The 13,382-nt window shown below is 35.2% G+C and overlaps 1 protein-coding gene across 36 annotated transcripts in view; it reads right to left on the reverse strand.

The window, feature by feature from the left end:
- LMO7 (LIM domain 7) overlaps positions 1-13,382 on the reverse strand; it is a 246,962-nt gene that overhangs the window by 42,910 nt on the left and 190,670 nt on the right. For 13 of the 36 annotated variants that reach the window (XM_072622251.1, XM_072622249.1, XM_072622252.1 and 10 more), the window contains 6 exons: positions 12,869-13,168; positions 12,321-12,524; positions 9,988-10,707; positions 8,842-8,871; positions 3,769-3,886; positions 1,522-1,664 (listed from right to left, as the gene is read on the reverse strand). In XM_072622251.1, the coding sequence (XP_072478352.1) occupies positions 1,522-1,664; positions 3,769-3,886; positions 8,842-8,871; positions 9,988-10,707; positions 12,321-12,524; positions 12,869-13,168 (1,515 nt within the window). The remainder of the gene's footprint in view (positions 1-1,521; positions 1,665-3,768; positions 3,887-8,841; positions 8,872-9,987; positions 10,708-12,320; positions 12,525-12,868; positions 13,169-13,382) is intronic. The other 23 variants (XM_072622272.1, XM_072622267.1, XM_072622261.1 and 20 more) reach the window with 3 other exon arrangements.

Consider the following 13,382-nt stretch of genomic DNA (forward strand, 5'->3'; position numbering starts at 1 on the left):
AGCTAGCAAGTATAGGAACCGGGATTCAAACCCAGTTTCATTTGCCTCTTAAGACCCAAGCTCTTTCCAATAATACTACAAACTGGTAAAACTACAGCCGAGCACTGGTACAAAGGGTAAGGTTACAGTTCTTATTCAGATAGCTAACACACAAAATAGTAAATAAATAATAATTCACACTAATTAAGAAAAGAAAGGATGGGAGAAAAGAGGGGAAAACTTGTAATTTTCCTTTCAGGACTCAAGATTAAAGTGACTAACAATTGTGCATACTTTTAAATGGCTGGTTAGCCGCCCTGTGGTTTCATTTGACTTTATATCCTAGAAATCCAACAATTTACCCACCCCATGCATCCTAAAGGAAGGAAAATCTATGAAAGATATTAAAGGACTATGATATAAGTTCTCTTTATAAAACTTATTATATATATATTATATATGTTTACACATATCCACATACACAAAAATAAACACACATAACACCTGATATTAACATATCACATTGTCTAAAAACAAGTTTTAAGCAAAAATGTTGAGCTATTTTGTTTAAATTATACAATTTTGTTCTTTATGAACAAAAGCAATGAAAGAACCACATAAAGTTTTAAAGACCTCTGTCAGTTTCAGCTTAGTATCCAATTTCATCCAACTCTGTAAAACTCTGCTAGAAATGATTGATTCACATTTGTGTTTTACATTCACAAAGGGGTTAATCTGAATACAAAATGCTCACTCTACAAGCACACAACTTTCACGTTCAGCCTATACCAATGAAAGGAATGAAACTATGGTTATAGCTGGCTTCCACAACACAAAGAGAGTGTTGTCGAATTCACTAGCCTATTTCCTTTTATACATTATTGTTATAAGGTATATTTGCTTTCTCTTTGGCAAGGAAGTGTAACAGGGTTTCGTATAGTAACTGCATAGAGGAAAGCTCCCATATCCTTTTCTGTATTCTCTTGCAACACACAAGATCATAGCTCACATTATAATATCTTTTTGTTTTTATGGGAAAATTTTGCATTATTCAAACTGCAAGGAAGATTGAATGTGCATTTCATGAGATATGCACACCTGAGTTATTTTAATAAAATTTGTAAAATTACTTAACAAAAGAAAAACAAGCATATTGTCACATTAGCAGTTTTCATCAGTTCATTCTTAAAATGACAAAAGAATATATCGGTTAAAATTGTTACCTATTTTAAGCACAAAATGCTTTTATAAAGCCATAGCATTACTTACTACATCCTGTTTGGGGTTTTTGTTTGTTTTTTCACTTAGAACAAAACCCTGAATATTTTCACTGCATTTCAGAGTACAGGTTTACAAATGATTAACCTGCCAGTCAATGGTTCTAACAACAGCTATGTTAAGCTGGGAGAAAAAAGGAAAGAAAAGGAAAGGAAACATCCATTTCTAAGGTTAGCTTCTATGAAATGCAGCTACTTGAATGCATTGTCTCATCAGCTCAAACTGGAGACATTTAAAAATACAAATGCAAGCCAGCTTTCTTACCTGTCCTGGAGAATTTCTCCAAATGTTTTGGAGCTCCTCTGAGACCTCTCAAGAGACTGCTTTTCAATTTCTTCTCTCTCTTCCTTCTTCTTTTGCAGATCTGAAGTATAACTTTTTCGACGACTTTTCCATTTTGCAAGGTCCTAACACAAAATCACATTAGCACCAGTATACCTGACTTTCTATACACTTCTGTCTACCAGTTAGAGAGCACCAGAGTATCCCATTACACAGCTGAAACTATTTATTCAAACTAGATGCCAAGGTGCCCCTATTTTCTTTCATATACCTAGTGTTTCTGTACCAAGGCTTGATCTCTTTTCTCTCTCCCTCTCCCCCCACCTCTCTCTCTCTCTCTCTCTCTCTCTCTCTCTCTCTCTCTTCTCTCTCCCTCCCTTCCTCCCTCTCTCTCATTTTCTCTCCCTCCTTCTCATATATGACCTAATAACTAGACCCCATTTTTTGTTTTTTAGATAACTACCTTGTCTACTACCCATTTCACAAAGAACACTAAGTGCCTATAAATTAGATGCTGAGTCAGAAACACTGATGAACTTTTAAACTACTTAACACTTTTAGAGAAATTAAATCCAAAAAAATGCTTTAATATTAAAACCCAATTAATAGTGACTTTACTAATTGAGTAATGATTGATCACCCCTAAGAAGGCAAATACTGCAGGGGACATGCAGATATGACAGGGTCCTGAAGGGCATTATGCAGACTAATATATTAAGGTCCTCAAGAACATGGGGCCATTTTCACCCATCACTCCCAAGGCATTCTATCCAGTTTGATCCTCAATGAACCAAGGAAGTTATTTTACTTTTTTACTCCAGGGACTTCAAATATTCTGAGGAGGACTTAACAAATGACTTGGTCTTCTGGAGGTTTTCCACACTGAATAAGGACAAGAACAAGCCTCTGCAAGTTCTGTATACCAGACTGGGTTATGCACCCTATCTCACGATCAACCCACCCTCCAGAAGTAAAAAAGGGCAATCCACATGAGGCCTGTGTATACTAAAACCAAGCAATTATTCCAGTCCTTGACCCCAAACTGCCAGTGACACATCAAGATGAAATATTTCCATTTTTTTTTAATAAGAATAAAATGGGAAACATCAGTAGACATGTAACGAAGTTGAGTTTTAATTTGTCTTAACACTTTATAGGAATGCTCCTGTATCAGGTTAGTTCTCATCTAGCCTCTGTGCTGATAATTTACCACATATTTAGGGAAAATAAAGTCAAGTTACTGTTCCTTCACAGTGAAGCTTTTTGTCCTCAATGAAACAGAGAACTTAAAAGTTAGAGAACAGGTAGTGTTTAGAAGCAGAGTGGAAAATGCAGAAACTTCCACCATTAAAGCATTCTTTTTGAATGGCTCCTTAAAAGACTAGATTAACACGTGGTCATGTCTCTCCAATCCTAAGAACTTGATCAGCTGACCACTCTTGGCTACTCTTCAACGCTTTGCATCCTAAGTTTTGCTATATTCAAATAGTCCATCTACTGACACCCAGTGACCTTCCTCTAAATGCTTCAGTTCTCAGCGACTCTCTTTCTCAAAATCTTGGATGTAATCCCCCAGGATCGAGGCTAAATACTATTTCAGCAACTATAGATGTTTGTCATTTCTTTGAATTTCTAAAGCCTTTAAATTTTTATGTGCCTGCTCAGGTCTTTGTCCCTCCATACTTCTTGAACTCCTCCTATAGTATCTCTTCATAAGAGGCATTTCAGTGACCTCCAACACTTTATCCTGGACCTTCTGCTAATGCATGTAAGCATTTTCTAAAACATCAAAGAGCTATACAAATGCAAACTAGTATTATTCTGTATAAAGACAACAAGCAAGGTAATTTCCTCATATGAGTGTAGCAAACATATATCCCAATCAACAACTATCTTTTGAACTTCAACCTTCCATCCTGCTAATAGTTTACCATTCCCCTGCATACACACATACATATACTCTTATGCTTAAAGAGATTAAAATTTTGAGAATATTACGAGAGAATAGAATCATTCTCATAATTATTTTTGAGATACAGAACCAAAAATATCTCAAAATCTTGTAAGAAAATACTAGCAAACCAAACAAGGCTGTGATGCCAAGAAAGGGTAATGGTTGACTACAGACCGACTTTAGAAAGTGTGTAGGAAAAGAATTTTCACCGTCATGTCAATGCATAGACCACACTTCATTATCCTTTCTCCCAACTTTTGGGAATAAGTACTTACATCCTGCCACTGCTGGTCCTGTTCTTGGAGCTGTGATTTTATTTTCTGCATTTCCTCATAGCGCAGTTGGCGCAAGTTATGTACATCGTCTGCAGTGATATCGCTCAAAGATTTGCTCCTGCAACCAAAAGATCTGGGATTACCAAAATGTACAATTGTTAAATATCATAAAAAGCAGAAGACTGGATATGTACCGAGAGGTTCCATTCCTATTTCTATTGTAGCACTTTGATTTTAGGAAGATGATTTTATAATACTATCACATGTGTTGGTGGTATTTTCCTAAAAACCAGAAACTAGATCCTTAATATTAAATACAAATGTGAAATGTTTTGCTAAAAAGTACTGGCTTACACTGAAAATGGTTAAGCCTAGAGTTCAACATTCAAAATGTCAGTGACCAAATTATTTATCTAACTAAGCTAAATACTTTAAGCAAAGTACTAAATGTAGTTACAAGCACATCATAGCTACATCCCTGTTTCCCTCACCTCCACAGTTATTTTTTAAGGTTTGGCCTCACATTTTAGTCACATGGATATTTAAAATTATAATTTGATATCTCCTCAAATTTTATAAGATTCTGGTGAAAAAACACAAGCTGCTCTTTGTGAGCGTGGCTACCCTCATCACTCAATTGAAAATTATTTATCCATAGTCCCCATTGATTTTTTTAAAAACTCTTTTTATTATCCTTTGACCACTCATAAGTTTTTGACACAATTGATCACTACATGATCCTTGACACACTTCGTTGCTATGATAACTGAACTCTTTGCTGACGTGAGTGATTTTTCCTTAACTTTGCATTCCCATAACACTTTGTACCTCTCCTTCAGAATTTATCATACTCAATTTTGTACTATAATTGTGTGTGTGTTTTCTCTCTCTTTTGTTAGTCAAACATTTATTAAGTGCCTACTATATATGTCATACCATGCTAAGTTCTGGGGAGACCAAAAATAAAAGGAAAAAGAGTCTCTATCCTCATGGAGTGCAGTCTAAAGGAGGAGACAGTATGCAAACAACTGTGTACAAACAATTGTACATGGGATAGGCTGGAAATAATCGATAGAAGGAAAGCACTTGAATTAAGAGGGAAAGATCAGAAAAGGCTTGAGGTAGAAAGTAGACTTTTAGTTGGTATTTGAAAAGGGCAACCAGGAAGTAGAGATGAGGAGATAATGACAAGTATGGAGAGCAGCCAATGAAAATGCCCAGAACTGGGAGACGGGAATGTCTTGCTCGAGGGACAGTAAAGAAGCCTAACTTGACTAAGACAGAGAATGTACTGGAACCAGGGAAGCACTTGAAAAGTGTCTCAGGGACTCTGGACCAGCCCAGAATTTATCCTGAGTCTTTCTCGGTCAAGTCACTTATTGGGTCAAGTCACTGTCCTAGGAAGGCTCTTACTTCTAGTTGGCCTCCACTAGTCGATGGGAAGCCTACGTAATAAAGCTTTAGGCCACAGAAAGAGAAAATATGTAAATAAAAAGGAACAGATTATGAACTCAGGGCATCCTAAAAAAAAAATATCAATTTCTTCCTCTCTCCATAACATCTCTACCTATCTGCTGCTACTACTGGACCTCTACTCAAGACAATCCAGATACCAAATTCTCCAAGGAAATGGATGATAGTGCTCTTTAATTAGTTGTGGAAGTATCTGATTTCTAAATAAAATTTCATGAAGCTCCTAGATTCAAAACTATAAAAAAGAAACTTTATAAAGAACCAAAGGGACCAAAAATACATTGTCAGAAGTTCCCTAAGTCAGTCCTTACAAGAAATGGAATGAATTTCACACCATAAATTGGGGACTTCACTCCTTTAACTTGAATCAGCTATGGATGAAACAGGCCATATGTGTGGTTCTGAATCTGAAATCATACCTCACTTCTGACCTTTAACCACATTCTTGCTAGCTAGAGTGGGGCTCCACTTGGGGAGATGTCAATATAGCTTGCCAAATACTGTTCAGTGGCTCTGTAATTACTACAAAGAGAGGTCAGGAAAAGAGATGAAGAATTTTCATTTCTAAGATTTGGGTTCCAACCTCTAGAACCACAAGGCTAGAATATGAACCTACAACTCCTATAAATGGGAAAGCTGCCCATCCATGCTCCAATCTCTCCGGATGCAGCTCAGACCTATTTTCATTTCTGTTTGGAGGGGGCTGTTTTCTCTTATGCCTTCATCTTGTGCTTAAGTCAGTCAAAACCTTTTGGCTAAAAATACATTAGTTGAACATATATGAATGCTGATTATTTTCAATTATAAAGCTACTTTTAATTAGTTTTTGTTTTCTATTGATATTGGCAACAGATTATATGGTTTCATTTCATGCTATAAAATTATTTCTGTACACTCTTTTACTCTTATGTCAAATTTTGATTACTAGAGACGTCTGCCAACAACCATCAAATAAGTACTAGTTTTTGAATTTCATAAAACCACACCAAAATCCATGCAACATAAAAGCATGCACATGTGAAATACCTCCCACACACGATGCACCCTGCTAGACAAGCCAAAAAATTGACAAATGTTAACAGCTCAACAAAAGCAAGCCAGAAATTACAAAGCCAAGACTTAGATAGGTACAGTGCGCTGCTTTCCCTTTAATATAACTCCTGCCAAAGAGACAACGTTAATGGCATTTCCATAAGTAGTTACTTTGCAATAAGACAGAACAATGAGCAATGGAGGCTCTGAAGTATTACAAACTTCATGAAAAACATTATGCACAGAAAAATAACATAAATATGAAACAATCCCTACATCAAAAGCCTAACCTTCATCTAATTTCTATTTGTAATCTGTATACACTTGGATTTTTAATTACAGTAAAAGTATTGTAACAACTTGCATGATTCCATAAGTAATTTTTCTGAAATCTTTTAGACAGATGAATTTTGAATAAAGAGGATCTCCACTAAGACTTTCACACTACATTGTATTTATTCTCCATAATCTGCTAAGACAGTCATTATTCAGAACTCTCAATTTACTGGGCATACTACTTTAATTCCTACAAACGCTTTGCTACTGTGATGCATTAAGGGCATTTTCTTAAAACTACTATCAGTGGCAGAATCTTGAAATACAAACTACAGAAAACAATAATATTACTAATTATAACCACAGATAAACATACTGAACCACAACATTCATATTTCTCTATTTGTCTTGGCTCCATTCAGGCAGCTGAGCCACATTTAGAGACTAGAAAGGGTAGCTATTCAAATAGCCACAAATGATGATGCTCTTGTGGATCATATACGTCCTCAACTAGTGCTCATTTTTTTATAAATTACTTTACTAGCATATCTGAAATGTATGTTTTTAAGGCTTCCCTTAGATTACAAAGGATTTTGAAAGAAAACATTAAATTCTAAATAGGTTGTAAAGCGAGTTTTTGAAACAAGTTAAAATAATTCCTCACAGTGAGTTGCAAACATGAATGATTAAATATGATTCATGGAGTCTCTTTTATTGCCAATGAGGTATAAAAATGAATATTCTAGAAATCATTTTTAACTGGTGATAGAAAAGTTTTTGCCTATCAAGGACCTGCCCAATAACTCACTTTTACCTTTTATACTTAAAAACTGTATATTAATTTATGAAATATTAACTTCTCAGTTATTTTCTACTGCTTTCAACTTACTTGAAATAAGTAACCTTTCAGGAGAGCTAAAATTCCTGAACCCTAAAAGAATGGGATCATGGTACAAGGCATGAAGAATTAAAATGTAAAAATGTAACATTTTTAGAAGATATTTTTGATTAAGGACCAAAAATTACTTAAACATCTCTTTGGCAGGTTATTTTTTTTCAGGTTTTGCACTTTCCTTACTATTGCCTAAAAACATTTAATGGTTATTCTATATATTAATTGTAGAAAGACAAATGAGTTAAATATAACTGTATTCTGTGTTTGTGAATTACATGATAAAATTGAATTATTCTGATATCTATAGTTTAATTCAGATTTATAGCCATAATGGAAAAAAAAATATCTAAAGTTTTATGTATTTTTTAAATCACAGAAATTTCATCAAATTTATTTTGTGGATAGATTGTTACTGAATACATTTAGCAATTATTGATTATCTTAATTCTTTCAAAGTTTTGAGTATACTAAATAAAGAATGGCGTTTACACCCTTAAGACAGGGGTGGAAAACCTGAGGCCTTAAAGCCACATGTGGCCTTCTCAATTCTTAAGTGCTGCTTTGTCAAAAGGTCACATGTGGCCTTAAGACCACAGGTTCCCCACCCCTGCTGTAAACAGTCTTGAAATCTCTTGTGATTAGCTATAAGGGAGACTGTAACAGTGTGGACGAATCAATATAATCAATAATTATTATCAGAAAATTAACTTTTGATCTAAGAATATAATCTCCAAATGCATGTACCACTGACAAGGAGATTATCATCTGAGCTGTAGGACAGAGATAATGACAATTTTTTAAAATGAACAATAATGCCCTTTAAAGTAATCTAACCTCAGCCCTCCCTCACTCAGATCAAAGTCAACTGCAAGCCATGTCATGAAGGACAAACACAACCTCAAAAGGAATGGAACCTACATGGATAAATGCTGACATTCCTTGTTCAGGCATAAGATTTCTTTCAGGAAAGAGATTATAATTTGGATTTTAATAAGACACTTGGATTTTAATATGACACATTTAACAAGAACTTGAATTTTCACATATATTCTTTTGGTTATTTAGTAATTAAAATACCATTTGATCCGTTTACATTTCTGATTAAGTATTTCTGTCACTTAAAACTACCTCTTGCCTTCAAAACATTTAGGGGAAAAGTCAGGAGTCGACTTTTAAATGCCTAACCATTATTTTCTCCAATGTAATATTTTAGGAACTAGAATGATGTGAACATAGCTCCTAAATTCCTTAAACTTTCCTAAACATATAACATTTTAAAGCCTCATGCATGACGCACAGCACCCCAGTTTAGCCCAGGCCTTAATAAACATGCATTATCAGTCACAAATTACAGAAACACTGTAGAAAAGGTTTCCATTCTTTTCCACAAAACTTACCCATTCTCATCAGAAATCTTTTGAAAGAGTCTAAGAAACCAGAAAACCAAAAGTTAAAAGTGTCATTAATATTTTTTCTGGTTGTGTTAGTTCTTGAATGTTGAAAATTTTATGCACAAATTATTCTAACTAGAGATGGACAAATATTAAAAGGTAAAAATGTTTTTATATATTTATCCATATTGTAGAATACATAGTCAACATTATTAAATAACACTTCTCAAAATCTGATGAAATTTAGGCAAAAATCCTTTAGGTGTCTTTAATTATACCTAAATCAGCAATCCTTTTAAAAAAAAAAGTCTCATCTTTAGATCCTTCGAATACCACATACAACTGAGATGCATTCTAATCAATTAAGCTAATCCAAATAAATCTCATCTAATTTGTCCACCTCTAATTCAACACCAAAAATACAAACCACTTAACACATAAATGCAGACTGCACCATTTCAAAAATGACCATAGTTATATAAACATGAAGCTCAGATGACTCTACGAATTTCAGTAGCTGAGGTCTAATGAAATTCATGCATTTTTACATTCATCAGAGTTTGCATTTAACCTTGTTAAGCCTCATGTCAAAAGCAAAAATGTTTCAAATAACTAAAATTCGGGAAAATCTGGGACAAAACCAAAATTAAGAGAAATGGAATTTGCAATGCCATATTTTTGAGGAAAAGTTTCTAAATCAACATCATATACACGTTCCCTACCGCACAATCTCAAACAAAACATATCCAGGTTGTTTACAAAAAGCCTGGACATCAATAATTAATAGGAAAACTGTTAACTCTTTCCAAGGAATCTCAGGTTATAATGGAGAATTGTGCTTTTGCTTAAGGTAACAAGCAAGTTTCATAAGTTTGGGAGTTCAGAATATACATTCTTTATAGGACCTGAGCAGATAAACTTAAAGAAGGAAATGATGTACCTTTAAAAGGGAACAAGGGATACAAATATGGTATTGCACTATTTTTTTTCTGCCAGACAAGAGTAATTTTATCAAAGCAAAATAAACTAAATTTTTCAAATTTGCACATGGCATGCATGGTTTAGCAACACACAACGTTGCCGTCTTTCACAAGAATTAGACAGGACAATCAGCTAAATAAATGAGCAATTCTTGCAGAAACACACTCTGACCTCTCAACCATCTGTCGTTTCTTGTGCCTAACTTTGCTGGCTGCCCGGATAGCCTCCCATTTTTTTAAGTCTTCTTCACTGCATGGACCAGGAGTGAAATGGATGGATGGCACCATTGTTCCTAGCTTCCAGGACTCAATCTTACGGGTCAACATATCATCCTTCTTTTGACAAGAAGATGGAACTAAGACTCTACAGCTATTATTTTTTTCTTTTGATGAAGACGTCCTTTCAAGTACACATAGAAATCTGGCTCGGATTTCTGGTGGGAGAGTCCAAGGTTCTGGAAAGGGAATGGGGTGGTATTTATCTGGGGCTCCTGATAAAGGCACCTCTTTCTTTTGTGTTGGAATTCGGCGAACAATCATATCATCTTTTTCTAAATTTGGAAGCACAGGTTCACCTTCTCTCTGTTGCAGGATTATATCTCGCTCTATGAAATCATCTGGTACAGAGAACCTTCTAAAATCTTCAAAAGCTTGAAGAACAGCAGGGTTTGCATGGAAAGCCCCAGTTTTCCTAACAAAGTAATCATCATTTTCTAAGTCAGGATCCAATATTCCATTCTCAGTATCATCTCTTCGGTAGCCCGGGGCATAGAAGACATTCCTTCGGCATGTTATGATCCTTGGGCCAGATGTGGGATCAATTTTGGTCTTTGTTTCAGAAGATAAGATGTCATCAGAATATGTTTGTAAGGCCTGAAGTAATAAAAACTGACTGAAGCATATAAAAGAAAAGGAAGGTAGAATCTTAGAAACTATTTTAAAAGGCAACTAAATGAGACAAACTAAACAATATTTATATGTAAATATTTTTAGGTGCTTAGGCTGAGAGATTGTTCTATCTGGGAGGGGAGAAGGGGGAAAGGAACCTACCATAACATACCTTTGCTATTGCACAATCTGGTGTAAAAAAAAATATAGAAAACTAATTCAATTAACTAAAAAGAGCCCAACGGAGGAAATCAGAAGTACCAAAGAATTAGACTAAGCTGATTTCTCTGCTGAAAGGCAAGTGTTATGCCTAGGTTTAGTTTATCAAATATTGTCTTCATGCCAGCTGACCATACTAACCAGGGAAGGATCCTAGATCTACAGCTGGGTTGCATTGTAAGCTCCATTGTCCTTGTTGGACAAGTAAGGTATCTGGGGCACAGAGAGCTTAAGTAACTCACCTAAAGTCACACAGGTAGTAAGTAGCAGGGTCATGAACCTAACTAATTCCTATGATTCAAATTCTGTGCTGTGTTTCCTAAATTAATTTAATGAGAAGAAGAATAACAATGAGGAACTGCCAAATTTGGGAGACATATTAATACTCTAATAGACATATCGCAGTCTGTGAAAAATTTTTAAAATGCACAGACACAGAAGGACAATGCACTGTTATTCTCCTTTCTTCTGTTCTCCCCATCAGGCTTGAACTCAACTTTTTCTACACACACTCTTCTTATTTATAAATCCTTTCATTTCTCCTGCACGTATGAAATGATAATGATGATCATAAATATTATAAGGTCCTCTTTTATCAAAAGTATATTGCTTCCATATTCCCTAATATATAATTTCAGGGGAAGCACAGAATTCAAAAATATCTTTAAAATGCCTAATCATTAGCATAGAAAAGAGATTATAAAATTATCCACTGAACATTTCCACATATTTTCAGGTTATAATAGAAAGCTAGCCTGGCATATTGGACAGAAGGCTGGCTTTAGAAATAGCTAGTCCCAGGTTTAAGAGCTATCTCTGACACACACTATGTGCCACTGGTAAGAATTCTAAATTTCTTCATATTTTGGGAAGTTACAAGTTACAAATGAGCTGCTGATCTATGGTGATGGAAGACATTGCCACACAGGTAGTTCCTTATACATATAAAATTCCAGATTGGAATCAGAGAAGGAGGTTTTCAATTTTAGAAAAAGAAAAAGGAAATATTTGGATCTTTATTTTAAATGACTGGAAAGCGCTTAGCAAAATATTTTGTCATGCATTTAACTATAAAACTGTAAAAGTTTCTAAATATTTATATTTTTAAATGCATCTTAAATTGCTATGCCACAGGTATGTTGTTCTCTACTTTTAAAAGGGCTTAAATTGAAGTTTCAGATGTGTGCTTTCTTAATCTATATAAATGTCAAGGTCATAAGCTTGCCAAAATTCATTTTTATCATTTTTCATACTGAATGCATTCAAGAAATGGCATCTCATGCTTCAGTATAATAAAAACAGGATTGTCACATCAGCTTGGGTTAGTGTAGTTGCAGAAGCAAGTAGGTAATCTAAGATCACTCTTCAGATGGGTCAGGCTCATGCAATCATATCAACCTTGGTCTATCAGAAGAAGCATCACTGAATCTCCTTTCCGTATTTCTGTTCCATGATGTGGGGGCTTGTTTGGTAGTGAGGTCCATCAAGATTGACCGTCTTTGGCAATTGCCATCTGAACCTCCCCCTGCTCTCTGTGCCATACTAAAAATGGCAGGGTTTTGTTCACAGATTGAATTCCCATCTTCTGAGTCTGAATTCCTTCTATTGTGCCATGATATGGGAAAGGTAGAGGGGAAGAAAAATAAGAAGGAAAAGAAAAAAAATAGAACTACTGAAAATAGTATAAAGTCATAATTGCTTATGGAGGAGAATTCTTTTTTTCAGGAGCCAAGCATTTCTTAAATTTGTCAATTAAATATTTCTTTCCAAATCTAATATCTCCCAAAATAAACTTGAAGGCTTAAAGTGCTGATGTGACCTGGCCAGGAACAGTACGGAGAAACTTGCCTCCCCCCACATCTGTTTTTGTATACAAAGATATATTCAAAAGGAAATGAGTCAAGTCAAAGTATACAAGTTCCACAGAAACATGCACGAAGACAAACCTGAATCCCTGAAATTCCTTATACCATGGCTTGTAAGAAGACGTCTTTCTAATTCTTTTCCAACTCAGATCTTCCGGAGTCCAACTTTTGGGGAGAAACTTATCAAAGTCACTCCCTGCAGTGGGTACTACTGGACTTAGCTTGCGCACATAAAGATCATCCTTTACAATGTTTGGTGTGCCTGTTGCTTTTTCATCTTCTTCCTCTTCCTCCTCCTCCTCCAAATAGCTAGAGGAGTTTGAAGTTTCTTTTATTGTTGGCCTGTTTTCCACTTTAGTGTCCCACTTCCTCCTCTGTTTACTGTTCAAAACATCCAACCAGTTAAGATACTTTATGAGCAATTTGACAAGGAGTACACAAAAGGCATGCTTTTTGGCTCACAAAGTTCACGCCACTGTGAACAAAGCAAATTAGTTCTCACTTTCATCACTGCATCCCTAAAACAAAGTTAAGGCATTATAGATGCATTTGATCACAACCACAGAGTAACCAAATGAAGCACTGGAGCCACTTA

Source organism: Notamacropus eugenii, chromosome 6, assembly GCF_028372415.1.
Source record: "Notamacropus eugenii isolate mMacEug1 chromosome 6, mMacEug1.pri_v2, whole genome shotgun sequence".
NCBI lineage: Eukaryota > Metazoa > Chordata > Mammalia > Diprotodontia > Macropodidae > Notamacropus > Notamacropus eugenii.